At 33.5% G+C, this 25,520-nt stretch overlaps 1 protein-coding gene across 1 annotated transcript; it reads right to left on the minus strand.

Moving 5' to 3' along the window:
• Positions 1-14,607: 14,607 nt before the first annotated feature.
• LOC149229880 (transcription factor bHLH36-like) lies at positions 14,608-16,371 on the minus strand. Its single transcript, XM_089375933.1, has 3 exons — positions 15,733-16,371; positions 15,279-15,638; positions 14,608-14,972 (listed from the first exon to the last, which is right to left on the minus strand). The coding sequence occupies exons 1-3, from the start codon at positions 16,114-16,116 to the stop codon at positions 14,859-14,861; spliced, it is 858 nt and encodes a 285-aa protein (XP_089232059.1). The 5' UTR covers positions 16,117-16,371; the 3' UTR covers positions 14,608-14,858.
• Between the last annotated feature and the right edge of the window lie 9,149 nt (positions 16,372-25,520).

Genomic DNA, 25,520 nt, shown 5'->3' on the forward strand with positions numbered 1-25,520 from the left:
AAGCTTGATTGCAAAACCCTTCTAGCCTCATGCCTACCACACTTGTTGGCCAGAAGGTAATGGAAAAAAATCATGACAACAACAAAAGTAAAGTTAAAAACCACAAGAATTATGCACAAACTAACCAAAAAAAACTAAGAATAGAAATGCAGCCCATAGTAATCCTTAATGAACTAAATTACATGGAGCAGGGTCATCCAAACCATTGCCATGTGGTGGAGGAGGGAGAAAGGCTTTGTGCACAGGCACTTCCATATGCACTATTCTAACCTCCAGATAGTTCAACCTCTCTTATATTGCCTTTTCTCCTTGACGAAGGGTGACCAATCGATCCATAATATGCCACTAGTTGTGTAGAAGTTCATTCAAAAAAGCGATAATATTGTTATGGTCATTATGCTTGTCTCAAGCCAACTGCTCCACCAACACTATAACTTGATGAATATGCATTTCCAGGGAATCAAAGGGAGGGGGAAAGTTTGCACGCCCAGGCGAGTTGGCAGGTTGTTGGTCCACCTCTTCCTAATCGTCTTAGTGTCCCTTTCGGTGACCTATACCTTGACCCTGATGACCTGCACCTCTGTGAATGGGTCCTCACATACGATGCATACCAACTCATATAACCTCCACACTAAACACACATGAAGTATTCCACCCAATGAACCAGTTGCTCAATGAAACCGAGTGATCCCCCCTATATAACAATTCAATGAAAAAAAATTGAATGTTTGCAATAAAACCCACTAATGATCCTATATCTACATTTCAATCCCTGCTTAGGAAGCACCAACGACCACCCTCTCTAGTCACCTACCACGACTAGAGACACCAACTTCTCAAGACCCTCAAAAACATCAAATAGAACCTAGGTCGCCCATAAGAAACTGAGAATCCTGGGTCTACAGGCCCACCACCCCACTAACCTGCCAAAGGTAAAATACGACAAACGTGAAAAACAAGAGTTGCTAATCAACCTCTGCTTCCATACTCAGCTACATCGGTAAGCACCAAGAACATTCTAGACACCCTTTAATTGTCCCTTCCAAACTTACCAAAGAAAAATTCTTGAATAGAAAATAAAATTAGACATGTAACCTTTATCCACATAGAGTTGAGAACGGGACCCTTGCAAGCAAACACAAAGGCCCCCTGCCCAACCTAGAGGCCGGTGTGCCCAAATTCCGTAGCCAGAACCTTCCATAACAAACCAGATTCCCAGATTATTATGTCTGCATTACTAGTCATCTTTTTGTTCTTAGAGCAGAGGGAAAGAGATGGTTGTAACAAATAGCCACCCAATGCTCCATGAAAGAAAACTCCCACAAATGTCTCACGGCCCATTCCCTGAAAGTCGCAATCGTGAACCACCGTGAACCAAACAACACTTGTAATCATGACTCAATCATGAACCTTCATAGCCTACTCACCAACAATGGCTTCCCCAACATGCGTCATCACATTAATTGTCACATGGGACGGATTAATTACCCCATCCTAACCCCCTTTTTCACCCATTTTCACCCCATCAAGTGAAATATTATGGTAATGAATTGAAATTTAGTAAAAAAAATAAGTTATAATTTTTTTAAAATAAAATATTAAATTATTATTAAAATTGTATTTGGTTTTTAGATATTAAATTAAAATTAAATATTATCACAAAATATATAAATTATTAATTTAAAATAAAACAATAAATCATCAACACATATTTATGGTATAATCAATAAAATTTGTCCTAATTATTAATTAATAATTCCACATTTAATATATAAATTAATAAAAATATCATCATTTTCAAATAACAAATTATTAATTATTATCAATAAAAAAATAATTGTCATAACTAAGATATTAATTATTATCAATAAACAAAATATTTATGGTAAGACAATTTAATTATTTAAGACACTTCCAAAAGTGAAACCTAATAGTTTATGCATCATGGTATAAAGCAACCCAAAAATAACCTGACATTGATATTGAAAGGTTATGAAGGAAATTGCTCCCATGATTTTTGAATATAAATTGAGAATCGGATAAACATACGGAATGATATTCTAACAAACACTCGTTTTCTCTATCGCAGAAAAGTGCATGCTATAAGAAGTTTCTCATTTGCACTGTTCAAAAGCAAGTTACAGTTTATTTTTCTGAAAAGAAGCCTCTTCTGTAAACATAGAGCTTTTTCTCAAAAGAATGAAAATGGAAAATAAAGGCACGGAAATAAACAACGAGAAATATTCGATAATTAACCTTTTCGCAGAAATTCCAAGCTGTACTACAGTTGGAGGGAGGGAGAATACCTACATTATATTGGTGTGTTTTCAATTTTTATATTGTATTTGTGTTTTGTTTTTATTAAGGTATTACATTATGTTGGCTAAAATTAACAGAGTCTAACTCGAGGGGTAGAAGGGAATTAACAGAGTCTAATTTGAGGGTAGAGAATTGATTATGTGATTTTTTAATGGTAAAGAATCACATTATATTGGTTAAACTAGCAGAGCATAATCCCAAGGGTGTTACGTGACTTCTCAATAGCAGAAATCACATTTTGTTGGTTAACTAGTAGAGCCTAACCTCAAGGGTGTTGAGGAGAATTGACCCTTTAACCTCCTAATGACAAGGAATCATATTCTGGTAAGGAAAACTCTATGACCTCCCAATGGCAAGGAATCATATTCTGGTAAGGAAACACATTTGGTTGGCTAAATTAACAGAGCCTAATCCCAAAAGTGTCAAAGAGAATTAATCGTGTGACCTTTCAATAGAGCAAATTACTTTAGTATTGGAAACTCGACCAATTAAACTAACCCCAAAACTCTATTTATCTTTTATAAATTCTCAAAAAAAAATGTGCATTTATCCTTAATCATTTCTATATAACAAATATAATATAAAAAAATAAAATATGTACTGCGTTTGGTTTTAATTCAGAAAATAATATTTAATAATAAAAAACAGCACCTTAATCATTTCTATATAACAAATATAAACTAAAAAAATATGCAGTGTGTTTGGTCTTTATTCAGAAAATAATATGTAATAATCAAAAACTTAGACGCGTCTGTTTTGACAAATTCAAAGATATAATTCAATTGTGAAAGACATTCTTACCTTAATTGTGAAAAGAAAAACAAATGAAGTGGACAATCAAACACCAACAAAAACAATGAAACTCACACATATTAAGCCCTTGAGTTCACAAGCTCAATAGTGAACGAGATCGAAATATTTGACTAAGTAATTGTCTAATTTCGTTAAAACATATTTAATTGGAGTTACATAGGTCTTAACACAAGTCTAAGATATTAATATTGCCCTGGCTTCTTCTGAAGTAGCAGTGTGGAGGGGATGTCTTCCAAAACCTATAATATATTAACAATCATTGATGGAGCTTATATTGTAGACCCCACAGGCAGATCGTGCTGCCATTAAAGTGAAGCAATATAATTGCTCTAATGCCAACTTGCGTGTCCAGATACCCAAAAAAAAAAAAAGAAGAAGAAGAAGATCAGAAATATAACCTGTACCAATTGAAAATGACAAAAAGCAACATAGTTGTAGTTTGGATGGAAAACTCGGAGAGGAACGGTCTAGAAATAGTTTTGTTTTTTTTCTTGCACAGAAGCACATTCCCAGCAACCATCCCCCACCAAAAGGGCGTTGTGTAACGCAACATAGTTATAGTTTGGATGGAAAACTCGGAGAGGAACGGTGTAGAAATAATTTTTTTGCACAGAAGCACATTCCCAGCAACCACTCCCCACCAAAAGGGCGTTGTTTAATGAGGACATAATTTAGCCTGGGTGATTTTTTTTGTTGGATAATAAATTATTAAAAAAATTTGACAATAAAATTTTTAAATAGCGAAAGTAAATTTAACACCATCAAAAATTTAATAATACCCAAAATACTAAAACTTGATAACCGTAATTTTTATTTAAAAAAATTCCACCCAAATCATACACCAAAAATAACAATTTGACCAATTGATGAATCCTTCGTAATAATGAAGTGCTTTTTGGAATGTTACTGACCAACCTTGAAAGTTTATTCATATTAAGCTACCTCAACCAAAAAAAAAGTGACAACTCACAGTAATTTAACAAATAAATAAAATACTTGTATCCAAATTGCTGAAGTGGATTGCATTTCTCTCTTGATCGTCAAATTCCAAGTTCCAAGCTATGTACCAAAGAACTTGAAAAATTCGTAATCGAGATAAAAATGCCCTACACAAATCAATCAATTAATTGATTCACGGCGGAATTTGATTTTACAATATTTGATGACGGAATAGGAAAACCAAAAAGAATTCTGCGCCATACCCCAATAGTCATGGAATCGACATAGTTAGAAACCTTCTAATAAGGTATTGAGTCTGGTTTTCACCGCCCTTTGGCATTAACTTGGCCCCACATCTAGGAATGGTTGAAAGGACGCACGCAGCCGATAGATCCCATCGTAGAAATGTTTGGGAACTCGCATTACATGATTTCGCATGTAAAATAAGGGAGTTGTCTATAATGCGACGTTTTGGAAGCCTTTACGGTGGGTTTTTCGGGTCAAAATCCGGCAGCAATTTATTGGAATATGAAGTTTGATAGCTAGTTTCTGCACAATCAAAGCATCCCAGGGGTTTTTCAGGGTGCTGAATCCAAATATGCAATTAAAAAACCATTTTAACTGCAACAAATCAAGATTTAACCTCAATTTCTTCCGCCGGATTCCGTCACTGGAATCTCCAAAAAATCGCATTATAGACAACTCCTAAAATAAGTGCCTTCATTTATTTTTTTCCGAAAAATTTGTTTTGTGATTTATAATCACGATTTCATGAATTTTTTTTTGGAGTTGAAAGGTATTTTTTTTCTAAAAGTTTGCTTCTTGATATATAATAATGATTTCATGAATTTTTAGGTTGAAAGGTTTATTTTACCGTGTAATATTTTTTTTCTAAAAATTTGCTTCTTGATTTATAATAATGATTTTATGAATTTTTGCTTCTTAATTTATAATAATAATTTTATAAATTTTTAAATCCAAAAATTAATTCTACAACCCAAGTGCTATATAATTCCAAAATAATATATAATTCCATTAGTGTCTACAAATGGAACAAAAAATAGCTAATAAATGTCTCAATGTTATGAAAATTATTTAATATAAACTATCTATATATTATTTTAAAAAAACTAAAACAAATCTAAACTACCTAATCTTCTCATCAGGAGTTGATTTCCTGAAGCTGCGCTTCGCTCCATAGACAATACATTAAACACAGATCTTAAAGCAAGCAAAATTCATTGATTAACTTGTTTGTTTTCTTGAGGAATCGTGTGCATGGTTTTGTTCGATATTGTGTGGCAACCTTGCGGCCCTGTTTAAGCTGGAAATCTCGAATGATTTTTTTTTGTGGGCTCTAAAATGACTTGCGATTGTGTGAACTTGAAAGGTTTAAAGTGAAGGAATACTCTGGAAGGGCAGCGAAGAAGTATCTCGCTCAGACTAATTGGAAACCTTTGCGCCGTTAAAAATTTGGCTCAGAAAGTTTGCTCTGCGATAATTGTTCTACTCTGAATGATTTGGCACTTCAAATAATATGGTAAACAAGTATTGTACAGAAACCTGAACTGAGCACATGCCTGTAGCTGTAATAAAGTATGGTGATTCATAGCAGAAGCTTGAGGATAGTCTGGAACTGATCTCACCTTGGTAAAACTCTGTTTGACAATGAACTATTATGGATTTGAGAGGGATCTCCATAGACATGTCTGTATGATTGATTTTCTTGCATAACAATGAGCTACTTGACAAAAACATTGTTTCTATATGGAAAATGACAGTGACCTTTATGTATTGTGTGACCCATGGCTAGGAAATGAGAGACCGCCAGGAGTAGCAGTGTGGAAAAACTAGGGTGGTTGTATGATGTAGTAATATTTATGCATTACCGTGAAATGTATATTGTTGAAGGTTGTTGTCAACATCTTATGTTAGGTACAGTGACCTTGAAATAACCTTGGTGACAGTCTATGGCAGAGTGCTCACATTATGATAGTGTGTACTGTAGCCCTTAAATAATAGATTGCTTGGATTCATAAGTCCTAGCCTTGAAATTGAGCGGAATTGAGTTGGTATTAGAACACTAAAGATGGTGGTATTGTTATCTTTGTTTGATGACGAATAAGATACAGAGGCATGCATATGTTGACCTAGGGTTTTCAGCAAGATAAATTGGCATTCATTATTGCAGAGAATGACAACACGGGACTGAGATTGTTTGCATGAAAGGTATGCTTAGTTCCTCTAGTTGAGAAATATGTTATGACAAAGATAATCAAGATTTCAGAGGAGTCATCTTCAGCATTAGTATGAAGCAGCGTTAAAAGGAGCAGTAAGAAATATTTCACAGTCATTGTTAGGACATAGGTATTGTGTGGCCTACAAATCACAATAGTGTTAGAAGTTAGCATTGAATGTATCATCATCATCAGTTTGCATAAGCACATTTGTCAAGTATCTCATCTTCCAGCGAGTATTCATTCAGCAAAGGTTGGAGCAGCATTGACAAGGGTTTATAAGTTGAAACTGGAGTAAGGTACTTGCATGTTGTCACCTATTGTAATTAGGAAAAATCACTTTGCAAGATGGTTTGAAGATAGGGTTTTATAAGCAGCTTCACTGAGCATTCAAAAACTATAGCAGGCAATGAGATCAACATTTTGGAGACATAAGAGTGTGATATGACAAGAAAACCTACTCTACAACATTTTGGAGACACAAGAGTGTGATATGACAAGAAAACATATTCTACAACAGTGACTTATATAGTGAAGAAGGTCACAAAAGATAGTTGTGTTGCACTAATACCAGTGACGACATTCTTGATGCATGACCAGGCAATATATATAATAATGACAATCAATATATTTTGGTTGTAGAGTAACCTTGTTGAAAACTTGGTAGAGCACTGTTAATATGCTATGAGTCATATTGCAATGGTACAGCATTAATGCTTTGAGCATATGATAGTGTTGTATTGTAAAGAGTGATCAGGACCCATGTACATGTGCAGAGTTTGTGGCTGAGTGATTCATGAAAGTGATACATTGTGTACAACAATGACCCTTGGTGTATAATAGCCACGTGACAAAGCAATGACCTTGATGATAAGAGTAAAAGGTGAAGTATAGTAAGTGTGAATAGTGGCAACAATGAGTGTGCACAATGATAGTAGTGGTAGTAGCAACAGTGAATGTGAACTATGGTAACAATAGGAGTGGGGGATGGTAGCAATAGCAGTAATGGTAGACAGCAGTAGCACTAGTAGTAGTAGTGGACAAGAGTAGTAGCAGTGAATTGCAGCAGTAGAAGCTAAAGCTTGATTGTGTTGTGCCATTATCCTTGGCATGAGAGCCAAAATCCTTTCTAAGGCCATTTGATTCCTTTCAGCTTTAATGGTAAAACCCTTGGGGAGTCTTGTACTTCCTTCCATATTTATTTGGTAAATTTGTATGTACATCATACATAACATAGCATTTGGCTGAGACAAATCTTTAGTGTACTCTCCATTGATCTGGTGATGACTTGTGTATTTATTTTAAAGCTATGAATTTATGAAAGACTAACCAATTATGAAAAATCAGGGAAATACTAATTCAACCTTTTTCAGTAAAGAAAAGAAAATATGTCAACCAAAAACTAAACAAGAGTTATTTTAGCGGGATTAAATCTCTCTAATCCAATTAACAACAATTAATAAAAAATTTAAATGCAACTAACAAATAAATATAATAGCCAATACATTTTGTTATTAGTAATATCAATTAATATGTACAAGACAAGTAGAAGTTAATATCCTTACACTCTCTCTTAATGAGTACTTATCTTGGATCTTCTTATCTAGCAAAGTCTTCATTGGTATCTCTAATCATTTTTGAAATCTTGTAGAGAGAACTCCATCAAGCTATCTCTATAAAGGTGTAGTTGGCATGTTGAATTGTTGAGTTACACTTCCACACTTCCAATTTCTAAATCTCCCAAATTTAATTATTCAACATCATCTATAAGTTGTTAAATAACCTAACTAGCAAACTACAATCCATATGCAAATCCCTACAACTAATAAAAGATATTTAAAAAATATTTATCTGGATTCAAGACTTCCAAATTAATTAAACAACCATCCATAATGAGCATTACTTCCACCTGATGTCTTAAAACTACAATTGCCCCCAACTACCATCAATTCCCTGTTGAACTAGGGGTCAATATTCGCCGATTATATAGAAATAGGGAGCTAGGGGTCAATATTGGCCTATTATATAGAAAAAAGAGTTTAGAATGTACCAAAATCATTTGAGCGTAAAAAATTATCATCATTTATTTTACAATAAAAAATAACACTAATAAAGTTTTCATTCTAAAACTAATTTAGCTACACCGCCAAGATCTTAATGCTTTACTGCAAATACTATTTTTGATGTGTGTCTTCCATTACCATGAATCAAGAGAACAAGAACTCAGAGTTTGAATTGACGCTGACCTAGGTGTTGAGTTCCAGTACCTTGCATATCTATTTGACAACAGTAAAGTTGTACTGTGCTGCTAACAAAGAAACACCTTATGGAACCACCATTTACCAGAATTTTGCAAGTTGAAAGAAGTCTCTTCAACGCAACTAGTTTTCTCACAGTTACTGTAAAGAGGATGGACATCGCCAGCACTTGCATTGGAAGCCACCATGAGAATCATCAAACTTGGCAGTTATCGATCTGTCATCGTTGATGCTTTCAAATGTATTATCAGAAGAAACGCGATTCTCCATCGATGCTTTCAAATCTATGAGCCGAAGAAACGTGATTCTCCAAACATTGGGAACAAGAACTCGTGCGACTCTGTTCCTTTAATATATGCGCCAACGTATGACACACGAATCTAGTTCTTTTCTTCTTCAGCTTTTAATTCGGAAGAGCTCCTAATAATCTACTCTGTTGCAAAAATATATTGCCAAGCCCATGGTTTGTCGTCTTTACAAATCCAGCCTATACTATGTCTGAACAGAAGTTACTGGTGGTCAAAAATATTTATTCTCTTCTAGCTTATTTGAGGTGTGTTAACTTGAATTGAAAACCCATGAATTCTTGACGAAAAAAACACACACAGTATCCAAGTTTGTTGTTGCTAAGTTAGTATGGACTCTTCCGGTATATTTCTCACAAACAAACTACACAAAAAAATGTATCTACTTCTCACACATTTATGGCGATTTAATGTATTTACTTAGGAGTTGCTTTTAGTGTAAGATTTTGGATTTTCTTGTGTTGGAATCTGGCAGAAAAATCTGACGTGAAATCATGATTTGTGTTATTTAAACTGTTTTTTTGACTGTGTATATGGATTCAGCACCCTGAAAAACCCTTAGGGCACTTCAATTGTACAGGGGTTACCCATCAAGCTTGGGATTTCAATAAATTCCTGCTTGATTTTAGAGAAATTAAACCAGAAAAACCCACAGGATAAAATTCCAAAAAGACTCACTAAAGACAACTAGATTTACTTTTATGGTAATTTAATGTTAATTTAATTATAATATTTAATTATTCTTATTTATATAAAAAAAAAAACAAGATTTCTCACCTGTTTTGGAGTTACACCTAAAATTAACTCTAATATCAATTTAAAAAAAAAATAAAAAATACACAAATATATTTTGTTTTTTTATATCAAGGATCAATAATTACACATATATAAATATATAAGTATTGGTATAGGATATAAATAGTGTGTTAATCAGATAATTAATTAATTAAGAAAATATTTCAAGTAAATATTAATTAAGAGTTATTTTAATTAGAATAAATCTCCCAAATCCGACTAATTACCCAATCAATAGCTCATATAACAATTGCAATAATCCATATAAAATTGTAATAATCCATACATTTTATAGTAAAAAATATCATTCAAAATACACATAAAAAAAAAAATCTCAAACTACCCACAGTGTAAGACTTCCATTTGTCTAGTGGAAAGAATGGTGCAAGAACTAATTCAATCATCATTTTAAAGTGCGCTTTTTTATTTATCTATCTCAAATGTCTGGATGTAATAGATTTGTTGGCAACCGAGTGCTGTCTGTGATTTTCCTCTGATTTGTGGGTGCCCTTTGATTTTCTGGTGTTACATGAATATATTATTTTTCTGTCTGACCTACTGAAATTCAATTGTTTAGCATCTGAGGTTCACATTCCACAAATAATTGCCTATCGAGAGAATACAGTTTCAGACTATTAATTTGGATGTGTAAATAATTCCTCTTCCGATATTAAGATGAGATTCAAAGCTGGGATTTCGAGTTTTTCTCACACCCATTCTAATTTGGCATTGTTATCCCCGGCTCTCTCTTCTAACAGTCTCCGATTCTCTATTCATCTATTAACATCCTAATAATATCTGGTGAGCAATTATTCTTATATGCTTGATCCAAGCTCTTACTAATTGAATGAATCGTGCACTTAGCAATAGTTTTCATTACCATTTGGATTTCCACAAAATGTTCATAACGCACTGTTCGTATCTGGGTGTAACTTTAAGCTTATGATGAGTATTGAAATTTCCTTGCATCCTCACCATATCATTAAAAACTATACAACTTAAATTATGAAATCTACTTATGCTTCATTATCATAAGTGTACTTTTACAATGCAAGCATCTATGCATGTAACTCACAAACCATAAGCAAATTATACAGCTATTGATACAACTCAGAAATCCTCACTCGCCAAAAGCTATTGAGTCAACCCGGAAACCATCACCTGTAAACAGCTATTGAATCAATCCAAAAACATTGAACCATCGACTGCATTTGGAATTATTAAAATTTCCCATTATTATTAGAATCGCACAATAATTTTCTCTCTCTAACCATCCAATAGAAGGCTTGAACCATTAAATCCAAGGCCACTAAAAGACATCAAATGTAGTATTCAATTACACCGGTTTAAATAGTTTATAATGAAGTGTTGATACAAATTTATCAATCAATTTAATATAAGATGATCATATAATATATTATATTATATTATATATATAATTTTAATTTTAATATTTTTTTCGTTATTAAAAAAATCCATACGAAAAAGAAAGTAATAAGAAATCATTCTAATGAGAGGATTTGAATTATGATAATGATTATTGAAAAAATATTGGAAAGAAGCAAAAGTTTTAATATGAGCATTTTAGTTGTTGTTCAAGATTTTCCCAATTTTTTTTTCCTTTTAATATGTTTGGAATGTTGGTGTACAAAGATTAATGAATTTGGAGAGAGTTTTTGAGATGTTCATGATAATTTAAAAAAATGTTGGATGATATATTGTTATTGTTTATAAAGGTTGTTATATTAATGACATTGTTGTTGAGATAGAGTGAATGTAAACAATATATGTATTAAAGATTATTTCTATGTAAGCAATTCATCGGAGTAGAAAAAACTAGATCACATTTCTTTTTATGGGGTTATAACATTATCTAGTCAGTTACCTATATGCTAATTTTCTTATTTGTACAATGACATGTTCGTTTTCTTAGTGGTACAATTAATTATGGTTTAAAACCTTTGGGTTGTGTGATAATTTTTCTTCTTGTTGGATGGACTGAATGTTGTGTTTGAAATATAACAAGCATAGATCCATCTTAAATTTGGATAAACGTGCTAAGAGGGATCGAATTTCTTCAGGTGCAAACCTTTTTTTTGAGTGCAAAACTTGAGGAAAGGTTTTCACCTTGAAAGATTTGATCCCTTTGGAGGCAAAACATGAAGAAAGGTTTGCACCTTGAGAGATTTGATCTCTCTGGAGGCTTGATAGATCAAGAGTTAAGATGGATCTGTGCTGAAAATATTTATTTTTTTTACTTTGAGAAAATATTTAACTATGATATGCTAATTATTTTGATAAAATTTACCTCACACAAACTTTATTTTTCTGTGCAACATTTTATTTTTGTAAGTATTCCAATTCCAATTCAATTTCACACAACATTTTACATGTAATAAGAGATGCTTGTGTTTTATTAGTTTCACATTTTGACAAATACCAATATAACGGTTTTTTACATTACAATCTAAACTCAATCTAATTGGAATGAGGAATAGGGTGTTCATAAGATTTGGTGAGTTTGTTGTCCCAGTGTGAATAGATAATCTCAATTCATTACTACAGCTTATAGATTATATAGATTAGGAGCTTTTGAAGATGAAACATACCTTAATGTTATACTCTTTTTATTTTCATGAATTTTTTCCACACTTAGTATCCATTTTGAGATTAACATATAATTGCATATATGTTCTTTTTGTTAAAAGTTTAATTAAGCAACATATTCAATATTATTCTTTATTTTTCAATAATTAGCTAACATATGTTTTTATTTTTAATTTTTAACTTAATGACAACATCTCCCTCATATTCTTTATTTTTTTTAATTAGTTGACATATATTTTTAATTTTTTTTTAATGTAATAAGTGAAAATGTCTACCTCATGTACTGGGTTGTAAAGCACCTCTTGGTGCAATCAAAATAGCATTGGGTTTCATAGACTAGTGAAAGAATCAACCTAGGTGCAACCTCATGTACTGGGTTGTAGAGTGCCTCTTGGTGCAATCACAATAGCATTGGGTTTCATAGACTACTGAAAAAGTAAACCTAAGCGCAACAAGAGATAGGAAGGAGAGTCACAACAACTCCTTGCTACTTGGAATTTATAACAAGAAAAAATGTCTCAAGAAAAGATAGCTTGGACAAAAAGGGAAGTAAAAGAACACAGGAATTAGAGAGAAAACTAAGCTAACATATATTTCTTATAATATGTTGAAGAACATAACCAAAGTTATAAAGGAAGAGCCAGGGGAGATGGTAAAAGATAGTGTTATATATTTTTTGGGTCCATACATAGTACCCGATGCTATGTTTTATGCCAGGAAAGATCTTCTAGGAATTCAACATAACTCTATTTATCTTAGAGAATTTAGGTGTCAGGGAAGATAGAAGACATAACTTCTTAAAATTTTTCCTTCTATGCTTTAAAAGAGCCTCAAATATTGTAACTAAATGCATATTGAAAAGAAAGGAATGGATGTTTGTATTCTTAAAACAAAGAGAAAGTCTGCTAGCTACCCTAACCACCTAACTACCTAACTAATAGGTTATGTAGAGAAGAACGCAAGAAAACTACCTCTACATATCTCCATAGTAGGAGCAAGCTCGAAGAAAAGAAGCATAAACAATTTATATGCTCCCACATGTCTATGAACAATAAAGGAACCAACTTAGAGTTTTAAGTAGGGAACCAACTTAAAGTTTTAAGTAGTTTTGTAGAGATGGAAAAATAGGCCTTGTAGCGGGGAATAAAGAGACAGTTTATAAATAAATTTCCACACAGTATTTGTGTTGATCTGAGTAAGCTACAAGTGTATTGTTTAAAAGTCATTTTCAAAGACAAAGTCTATTGTTTAAAAGTTATTATTAAAGACGAAGTGAGTGGGCTACAAGTCCATTGTTTAAAAGTAATTATTAAAGACAAAGTCTCTTATTTAAAAAGTTATTATTAACTTTTTAAAGACAAAGTGTGAATTGGAATATGGGGCATGTTTTGGTTCAAGGATACATTTTTAAATTGATTAATCCATAGAAAATAGGAGGGAATGAAATTATTTAAAGGAATTGTGTTTTATTATGGAAGTTATTAAAGTATAAGACAAAATGTTTAAAGGAAAATTTGTGTACAGAGAAAAAAACGTCTTATATGAAACAAATGGAAGTTAAATGGAAATGATTTGAAAGGAAAAATAAAATAAAGGTTGAAGTAACATGAAAGAAAATAAAACAAGAGCCATAGAATTTGTAATAGTGTTTGCAAATTTTTTATTTCAAACAAATAATTTAAACTCTTAAAGAAACCTCCAACCTTATAAGCTAAATCTAAAACTAATATTATTTTATTGTATAGCTGTATAATCTAAATCTAGAACTAATATTATATTATCATATAATTGTGTTTTTTTAAGTGTAAATATCATGAACCATTCTTATAATAATATTTTTGACATCAATATTCATTCCTCCGGCATGTCATCGATTTATTAGTTAGAACTTTATTAATTGGAAAACGAGTAAAAAGTCTGTCTTGTTATAATGTGGCAGGAGAGAAACGTAAAGAGATGGGAGACACCCTCCCGAGTGGCTGTATGTGGCTTTGTTCGCAAAGCAGTTGTTCAAAGATACTGTCCTATGTAACCGTTTTAAAGGATTTTCTTCACGGTATATACTGCATTTGTTTTCATTTCTTCACGGATAGTAGTTGCTTAGTTCATTTAACATAATCATGCGCATCTTAGCTTTTCCAAAAATGTCCGGAAGGTTTTTAATGTACCAATCTTGTTAAAAAAGCTTCTGCTCCAGCATACTAATTTCTTTGATCCTAGGTTGTCTTCTTCAAACATGGTAAATGAATAATACTCTATCTATTTAAATTCAAACATGACTGCGATTCTCCCTCAAATTCCATTTTATCTATCAGCTATTCGAGTGACCAAATTTATTCTATTTATTTAGAACCTTCAATAATTCAATCAGTGAATATGCATTTCTAACCAGTATGTGATTCAGTTCATTAACCAAACATTTCTGACAACCTTGAACGAGTTGATTGCTCAATATGCATTTCTGACAAAACTGTGATTCGCCATATCAACCAAACACTTCAGACAGATAGGTATTTAGATTAAGCTAGATGCATAATATAAGCTTGACCGACCTTTGAAAACATTCATGAATGCCTTACAAAACACTATGGGCGAGCTTCAATGGTCCTTAAATCCTCATTCTTGGTTTGGTGAGTGCTCATCAAATGCCAAAGTTTCTGGTAGAGGGTGTGCATGTTAAAAGTATTGAGATCAAGCACCTGCATCGTTAAAAAAACCATATAAACATATGTGCTTATTGCTGGCGGAGGAGACATGTGCTTTTAATTATGGATGAATGACATGTTCATGTAGAATGTGTGAACCTAATAAAAAAAGAAGGCGTCCTAATAAAAAAACAAGAGTTTTTCTTAACCTTGTTTTTCAAGCCAACAAAAGGTCCACATAAAAACTATGGATCTGAATTTTTAGCGGCGTAAATGTTTTCCTGTGGTGAGAATTAAGATTATCTTATTCGTAGAAGAAGAATGTTATGTTACCCAGTGACAATGAGTATAAGAAACTACCTTGGCATGTATGGTATGATAAACTCTGTTGTTAATGGCAGATGAAGCAGCACTCACAACTTCAAGCCCATCTTCTTCCAAAGCCAAAATAATATCAGAGTACACGATATCACGTTCCAGAATGTTCGTCCAGATCTGGACACCCGAACCCACGGAGTTTATTTTCACTGCAGGGTCTTCCCGATCCGATCCTCCGAACGACACAGTTTTATTGCAAAATTTCTCCAACGAAACTTTTGCATTTTGGTCAGAGTTAACCTTCACTTTCTCTCTTTGGGCTGAAAGTTCTTTGACTTGTTTCTGTAGATGGTAAACGTAATTCACAGTTTCCAGTACTTGTTCTGCCGCGGTTCGTTTTCCCTGCACAACAGAACATTCAACTTTCATTGGATAAAACTATACAGAATATTGTTCGTGTCTCAAAACCCTAGATATTGAGCAGAAGAAAACATACCCGGAGATTCTTTTCCGGGAGTAATGATCTAAGCTGTGAAAAAAGCACTTTCATTTCTTTACGACGTTGTCTTTCAATCATTTTGTGATTTCTTTTGTCTTCCGTGGCGGAGCCTGCTAATCTATTCCGAGACAGACTATCAGTTGGAGAACTTGAATTGCAGAATGTTTGCATTAGGGGATTGGAAAAGCCGGCTAGGGTTTCTAGGGTTTCCGAGTCGTGGGTACCAAATAAATTAAATCTGTGGGCAAAATGATCAATATTATAACTCGATGGAAATGGATCTTGCGCTGATATACATGGATTGGGATTACTCGATACGCTTCCGACATCAAACTTGTTCGCAACATCGTTATAAGAGAAAAATGGTGAAGGAATGCTCATCTTTGACTTTAACTAAAACTTAATTGACCTAATTTCAAAATTAAGAACTTTGCCAGAAATTTACAGACAACCGTGTGAGTCCGCGATCAACTGCAACCTGCTTTAGTACTCTATCAGTTCCGGCTTTCAGTAAAGTACAAAATCCCGAATCGATTCGTGATAAACAACCCAACATCACATAAAGAAATAAGGAAAATACGGATCTCTTCTCAAATAAGAAAATGCCCTCCAAACAAAACAAGAGCGTGTCTCAGATCATGTGTGAACATCATAATTTAACTATATGAAAATACGGCTCACAACTCAATCTGATGCGACAACTATGAATATTATAAGCTACATGGAAACCATTGACGGTACGTATTTTTATTCTTCTTATTTTGGACGTAGGGTAATGTAAAGCAGCTAAATCGATGGCAAAAGCAGCTTAGAGTTAAGAAATCTGGAATAAAGATAAATCTCGCTTTTGCTTAAGCGTTAGCGGGCATCGCGAGAAACGTGGTATTTCTTTATGGGACCATTTTAGCGGAAGAACGAGGATCAATCCTCGTTATGCGTAGACAGGATATTATAATCATAACCGATCGATATTTCAACGTGTGTTCAAAGTCAGGTAGTTGAAGAGTTGTATACCATGTTCGTCGATGCCATATCCTTTTGTTTGAGTATTTTCATGTGCATCATATAATTTAATATTGATACCAGAAACGCGTTTCTGAACTATCTGTACGTGGGTAAAGTGGTTTTAAGTTTTTATTTTCTTCGTGTAATGAGTGTTTAGACCATCCATTTTTTGGGATGTAAATATTTTTTAGCGTAAAATTTTAAAAAATGGTTTAATTTAGAAAGATTTGAATGCTATTCACATTTAATAGATGTTGAGTTATTATGTATTTATATTGTTTTTTAGTAATATTATTTATATTTATATAAATTTCACAAAATATTATTATTTTTAATTTTATTAAAATTTATATAATTAGATATATTGATAAGAAATATACACTGTGGAATAGAGATTGTTTTTCTCAATATTACAAATCAGTTAAATAAGATTATGTTAGAGACATCGACAATAAATGACTGCAATGAGACTAAACTAAATTAGACTAACTGAAATTGAACTAGGACACTAAACTAAATTAGACTAACTGAAATTGAACTAGGACACTGAACTAAATTAGACTAACTGAAAATGAATTAGGACACTTCGATGGATAGTTTGACACCTATCAAATGGTTGGAATTAGATTTATCAACACTCCTCCTTAATTACAGCCACATAAAAAATTAATTAAGATGTATTCTTCTTGTTGTATTCTTCAAACTTTAGTTTCTTCATTTGTTGGTGCAAGTCTTAAACTCTGTAAGCATGTCTTGGACTTCTTAAAAAAACGGCTTGTATGTGGGTTGTTGCCACATATTATCTTATGTAGTGCGTTTTTCATCATGAATGTGTTGCAACATAAGATGAAAATAAAAACTTATCTCTTCAAAACTCCAATACCTAAGAATTTCATTGATGTGTTCATCATGCATGTTGTCTTCAACACTCATGTTTGCAACTTCTATGGAGACCTTATCTAGAGATGGTGTTACAGGCCATGCTTCAAAGAAATTTAATTGTTTTTCATAATTGTCTTATTTACCTGCACATTGGAAATCAATGGTAAGTCTGAAAACATCTGCAGAACCACATATGTTCTTCTTCTCTGTCTCTTCCTCTGTCTTTGTCTCTATTGCTTTCTCTTTGTGGGCTTCCAAATCAATGGTAAGTCTAAAAACATCTGCAGAACCACATCTGTTCTTCTTCTCTGCCTCTTCCTCTGTCTCTATTGCTTTCTCTTTGTGGGGTTCCTTCTTTTCCTCTATTTTTGTCTCTGTCTCTATTGCTTTCTCTTTGTGGGTTTCCTTCTTTTCATCTGTTTCTTCAACTGCTTCAAGGAGGTTTTCTTCCACTTGGTTTGCATACTCAAGTGGGATTTTTTCACCAAATATCAACATGTTGATATCATGTTTTTGTTGCATCCTCTACAACCATCATCATTAAGTAACAAGTTTTCATCAAATCTAACTTTCACAAATTGAATTGTTGGATTAACCATAACATTGACTTCTCCAATGGCAGCTTCATTGTCATTAGCAAGTTCTGTTGTTGGACTCACAAAATTTTCATCAAAGAGCTCTATTGTTGGATTCACCAAATTGTCATCAACAAGCCTAGTTGCTAGATTCACCAAAGTTTCATCTACTTGTGGTTGTGCACAGTGGGGTTCATGAGCATCTATGTGCTCCTTCTCTGCTTCTTTTGCAAATTCTTCACTCATCATCCACTTGTGGCTGAACACAATGAGATTCACCAAATTCTTTATATTCAACTGGATTACTCCCCCTTACACGAAAACTCTTCTTAATGGTATCTCAGACTTCCTTAGATGTCTTTGCATTTGCGATGAGAGGAAGGCTACTATCATTTTCCCATTTGTTGTGGCTCAACAAACAAATTGAATCGCAAACATAGCTATTTATTTGCTCTTAACTCTAGCTCTAACAACAATGATTGTGATTGTGACCCATAATGACACACTTTACTTCATCCTCTTACCCAATCATTCTGACATTAACCATAGTCTCATAAATATTTTCAAAAAATCCTCTTAAACCCTTTTAATTAAAACAAATTTCTTTTTAAAAAAAATCTCCAAAAGAATGAAACACCCTCTTCCTTTTAAAAAAATTTAATAAAAGCCATTTTTTGTTTCAATAACAAATTCCTTCTCTTCGATAGTAAAAACTTTATATAATAATAGTTCTTCTTTATTTTACGTATAACATAGAAGAAAATTAAGTATAACGTTAAAAAAAAATATTGAATCTTTTTTAATAGATCACATGACCCCTTTAACAATATCACCGCATTTCAAATATTATATTAAGCCCATTTTTATTAAATAAAACCTTGTGCTTTCCTTTGAATAAAGCCTATTCAATGAAGACATGAAAAAATAGTATGCCACCTTTTAAAAATAAATTTGAAATAACTATTTTAAAAGGATGCTCTGGAGCTCTTTAAAAATTAAAAAATTATCAGCATTTAACGTCAATAAACATTGAATAACATGGACCTTTTAAAATTTGTGGAGGCCAGAGCTCTTTAAAAATTAAAAAATTATCAGCATTTAACGTCAATAAACATTGAATAACATGGACCTTTTAAAATTTGTGGAGGCCATGGACCTATTGGCATTGAAGACTTCGAACGACTTGGTGGAGTCGTCGAATTCTTATAAACGAAGTTGCATTGTGGTTTCTCCGGACACAGCGTTCGCTGTAAAGGATCAACGCACTTCATGATGTTAAATGGCAGCGCTGAATCGTTTTTAGTGACTTTGGTAAGTTTTTTAAGTTCAACATATTTTCTCTCTAGTGAATTTCGTAACTTTTTTAAGTTCAACATTTTTTTATGTGAACATGGGTAACACTAAACTTTTTTTTTTTAAATCTCAATTTGTGTAATTGAATTTTTCTCTTCTTCTTTGTATGAAGCTTTTTCAAACTTCTTCAAATTTTTGTTGCTCTTTCAAAGAGTCTTATGCAGGCTTGTTATTTCTTTCTGTTGCTCTCACTTTGCTCACATTACTTCTCTCTCAAGGAGTCTTATGCAAGCTAGCTCTGATAACATGACAAGAAATGTACACTATGGAGAATAGGATTTCTGTTCTCAATATTATCAATAAGTTAAATAAGATTACATTAGAGAAATTGACAATAAAGGACTACAGTGAGACTAAATTAAACTAGACTAATTGAAATTGAACTAGGACACTTGGATGGATAGTTTTATTGAATCAGTTAAATAAGATTACATTAGAGAAATTGACAATAAAAGCCTATAGTGAGACTGAACTAGACTAATTGAAATTGAACTAGGACACTTGGATGGATAGTTTTGATACTTAGCAAGTGGTTGGAATTAGATTCTCCAACATACATATGAGTTGATATGTTTCTTTGACATGTTTCATAAGAGTATTTTCACCTTCATCATACACTCTATTATTGGTACAACAAACACTTTAGGTGGGCCTAATGGTTTTAAGATTTTTTTCTTGTATCTATTAGTGTAGTATCTAGTGGATTAAATCTTTCAAAATGTAAATTTTTTTAGTGTAAAATTTCAGGAAATGTTTAAACATAAAGAGATTTGATTCCTCTTTACTTTTGAAAGATGCAAAGTTAAGATGAATTTATGTTGGTTTTTAGCAATATTATTTATATTTGTATAAATTTCACATCTCTATGGAAATTCTTACTTTTAATTTTATTAAAACCCATATAGTTACATATATGTGAGCTTGGTATTTTTCGTAGGCATGTTTTATAATTTTTTTAGTTTTATTTTTTTGATGTGATATGCATGTCATTGATTTTTATTTGGCATGTTGTACAATTTTTTTTAGTTTCATTTTTTTTGTGGTATGCGTGGCTTTGGTTTTAGAGAGAGATAATGGGTTTAGAGAATGATTTTATTGTAAATATTAGATTTTCATATGTTTATTAACTATATCTTTTGAAATATCTCAGGGAGAAATTTCTCAATGGTGAATACTACGAGCGGGAGACTAGTCTGTAGTGCAGGATCCTCCAAATTCATCGATCCTTGGCTAGTGAAATGGTTGTTCATTTGGGGTTATGCAGATTAATCTTCGAACTTAGAGTTAGAAGTGGTTTTAATCGTTCCTCTATCCCTTGTCTGTAATCTATAGATGGTGGATTACATGGAGAAACACAGACTAGGTGAAGAAGCATATATTGACATGGACAATGGAGTTACTGATGCAGATTTCTATGATTTCCCTATTGTTGACCTTTGTGCGATCCTTAAGCTCATAGAGGTACTTGGATATAGCATTTGAAAAGTGTTTGACAAAAGTTTCCAACTAGTGTTGGTTCTTAGGGTGGTTTTGACACTTTCATAATGCCTACCTCCTGAACTAGAACATTGATTTCTAGCATGATCTTGGATCTAGCAATGAAAAGTGTTAGGGACTTAGATCTACTAAAATTTCAAAAAAAAATTAGGTCCATGTTTAGATAATTCCTTTATTTAATGTGCATATAATTATATGTTGTAGTTGAGCTAGCTAACAACATTCAACATTGGAAGGGAATCCCTATGGGAGAGATGAAGCTCCTTTACGAAGGGAGGAAACTAAAAATGGAAAAATATCTCAAATATTATGAAATCAAAAGGGATGCCACTATCTCTACAGTTGCATGATTGAAAGGTAGTGCTAGGAGTGTTAGGGCATCTTTGCCATCAAAAACTTTGTCTTTCAAGGATGCCCTAAGGCTAGGACCATGCTCTCAAACACCCAAGGACCTCTAAGGTCAAGCTTTTGTAGTGGAATACTCTACGGAGACCCGAACATTTAAGGTGAATTATACCATTTACAATATAGGGACGAAGGAATATAGACAATGGACGATTATATGTCAATTCAATGCCTTATTTCCCTTGACATCTTCCCTCTAGGAGTGGGTTTACTAGAATTGGTTCCATAATATAGATTTGTAATTTTTTTTAAGGGTTATTCTTTGGTTTTCTTTAAAAATATTGAAGACCGATAGAAAATTTTTGACCAAGGGCCTGTTGTATTGTTCAACAACCTTAATTTTAATATATTATAAATTTCCTATGCAATTTATTATATTAAAATAGATACGCTTTAGTTTTAAAAAAACCTTCGATTTTATTTAAAAAAAATAAAAATAAAAATTATCAACATAAAAATTGTTAATAAAGTCCTATAGCCAAAGTTTAATACCTAGGTTTTTTAACCAAAACCCAAGTATTGAACATTGATTATCCAAAAAAAGAAACATAAAGCAAAGACCACAGACCTGACAACAGAACTAATGCATTTCTAAAAAATCTCGTGTCCATCGCAATCACGTAATCTACTATCATATAAGTCCATGTCCCATTATCTTTGATAATTTGCGATCTGCGATAAGGCCCAGACCCAACGGGAAAATTAGCTGCAATTTATAAAATCCCACATCCGTAGGCTATCGCAAATTTCATTAGGCCAAGCACTCTGCCCCTTCCCGATTGCAATATGCGATACAAACAGACCCGCCGTCATTATAAAACACATCTAAGTTAATATCATGTCCGCGCAATCGCAAAGTTCTAAGAGTCATGCCTCATTTGAATTACAATTGTGATATCCTTCCTCATGTCTATTGCGATATGACGTCATCCTCCATGTCATCTGCCACACCACCATTCCACATAGATCTGCCACGTCATAGTGGCATTGCCATCACATCATCCTGCATATCGCAAATCATAAGACTTTTGGTCACCTATTAAAGTCTTCCCCTCCTTAACTCCGATTGCGATATTCTCAAGTATTGCGATATGTGATCAAGCTCCGAACACTAATTGCAATATAAAAGCTCGACTTGCCTTAATTTAATAAATGCATCAGATTTTCGCAGATCAATAAGGGATAAGACTTCAGATCCCCCTGTGCTCATTTTAATTTTCTCAAGTGGGGGGTCAAAAAAGTGGTTTTTCATCCAATCCATATATCCATGTGTCACTCCTTTGTTCTTTTGGACCCCCCTCTTCACAAACCACTTACCACTTTCGATCCCCTTCAAAAAAATCGTTAGCCATCCACCTTTTCGTGATTACGATTGAGATTTTATTTGCGTTCTACCCCCGGTCTAAAAGCATATGTGATAGGACTGTAAAGTCTGCCTCTCTCACCAATAGACCTCACTCTGCATTCCTCTCCATGATGGTTGTGTTTGGGATTTATTACGCTCTACATTGTTTCATGATTTCTTGCAAAACGTGATTTGCTTCAAATAAAACTCACTTATCAGTCTCATTTAATTTTTACTTATTGATTCTTGTTTTCCATGTTCAGATCCATGATAGAAGAAGACAACTATGCTTATAAGTGGAATTTCAACTCAAACAGATAGACAAACATCAAGATAATAACATGGAACAAACAAATTCGATGAAGACAGCAAATCACATTCAGAAATTTCTACCGAAAAATTGTTTTTCTTTAAGCATTATTTAAGGGATCTGTTTAAATGCTCTCAATGCACTATACAATACATTCAGTTATTTTTTTGCTATTTAAGCTTACTTTTTGTATGAAATTAAGGTCCAGAGTTTTATGAAGAAAGGCTTACAAAAGATTGCACTATTGTACTTTCATACTTTTCTCAATAGAACGATTGGAAAATTGTTTTAGGAATTTTCAAAAGGAACTTTGAGAAGTTGAATTTCTATACTCCCTGAGTCATCTTTGTGAGAAGGGCTTGTTGATGCGGCAAATTTTCACTATGCCAACAAGGGGAACTAACCCGATCGCAGGCCTCAATTAGATCTACTTTCGTTAGGAGTGGCTAATTCCAACAGGTTTTAAAGGATCCCATAAACTGTTATAGGTGTTGAAAGATTGCTCCCTAGAGGAAGACTTCAGTTAAATCAACAAAAGAAACAGCTAACCTATATGTATTAAGTCCTATATATACTAATTCCACCTACTTATACTAATCTTAACTATTCTAATCTATCATGTAGGAGCATAATAAAAGAGATTAAACATCATATATAGATTCCAACTCCAAATGAATCAATTACTAAGTTCACAGATGAGCAAGGCTATAGTAAAGCTTAATTGCAATCTAATTATTCATACAAGAATGCACATTTGTATTACTACAAATAAACTTGCAAGTGATGTTTAATATAGTTTCGAATCAGGGAGCACTCATGAGTTAACCATGATAAAGAATTACATTCAAATAACCAAGACTAGTCATAAGCTGTATCGTTATCAATTTGCACAAAACAAAACACATTTATATTTATGCCAGCAACAACACCCTGATTCTAAACACATGAAAGAAGAGGAAAATAAATTTGAAAAAGGCTCCTTATTGACCCAAATAGTCTTCTTTATTAGCACAATAAATCAAAATTTGTTCTGCCAAAAAATGTCCTCTACCCATCTCCAGAGGTAATACTTATGCATAAAATACTGACCCTCTGTCTTCCCGCCCCCGACTTTCCACCTTCTTGCTCTTTTCCATATACTCATTAAAATATACAGAAATAGAATCAATCGATGAAACGACTGACACGTAGAGGGCATATCTGCTGGAGTGCTTCATTTCCTGGGGAAATGAATAGATGTTGATTAAAAGAGAATGATTGTGTGTCATCTCTTCACACCTATATTGAGCAGAAATTATTCCCTATTATTTCCTGAAGGGAACTGAAGACACTGCACTCATCATCCCACATCTGGCATGATTGAAGGTGTGTTTGGAGGTAACAACATCTTGATGGATCAGTGCTGTCATGAGTGCTTCCTCTTGACGTAGAGCGTGCCTCTATTATGCACTATGGCGGTTCGTATCCCTTTCTTGCTGAGTATGTCTTTGTAATATCGGTGTCGGTGGTGCAGAGGTGTCGTCTTGATATAAATCACATTTATCCCTTATCGGGTCCACTCGAATTCGCCTTTCTTCTCTTGGTCCTTGTCTGCAGAAATAATTCATATTAGCTATGATTATGAGAAATATGACAAACATGCCCACAAACAAACCTTGCATTTAGTCACAGTTTCTATTTAATCTCACAATGAAGAGCAACTATAATTATTAAACCACTGGATTTGTTGTAACATGTATTCTCATTGCCCATAGTATTCATTTTTATTCAAGAATCACTTGACAATGCTTCAGAAGCAGACCATTCACTCTATCGGATTTTCTTTTAAGAACCCAGACCACAACACTTTATTGGAACACATGGGAATACACGAGAAAACCCGTAGCCCACCCATAAGGCTGGACTTCAAATACCATACACCAGGATCTATAATTATTATTAGGTCCGCTCATCGCCCCTTCGCATATCGCATGTTGCTTCACTTTCAAGGACTGTCGATTGCGACTTGCGATTGGCCAAACCTGAAAATATATAAGTTGTGTTTAATAGTCTCGGTGGGTCCGGCATATCACATCGCACCTTATGTATAAACCTTGGGCTCCGCCGATTACGATTTGCCATAGGCCGAACCTGAAAAATATATGCACTACGGTTAATAATTCTAGCGGGTCTGCCATATCGCATCGCACCTTATGTATAAGCCTTGGGCTCTGCCGATTGCGATTTGTGATAGGCCGGACTCAAAAAATATATGCACTTTGGTTAGTAATTCCAGTGGATCCACCATATCACATCATGTCTTATGTATAAGCCTTGCGCTTCGCCGATTGCGATTTGTGATAGGCCAGACCCAAAAAATATATGCACTGCAGTTAATAATTCTGACGGGTCCGCCATTCTAGTGCACCTTATG

This window comes from Pinus tabuliformis, chromosome J, assembly GCF_031772625.1.
Source record: "Pinus tabuliformis cultivar Carrire ecotype Pingquan chromosome J, CPIR1, whole genome shotgun sequence".
NCBI lineage: Eukaryota > Viridiplantae > Streptophyta > Pinopsida > Pinales > Pinaceae > Pinus > Pinus tabuliformis.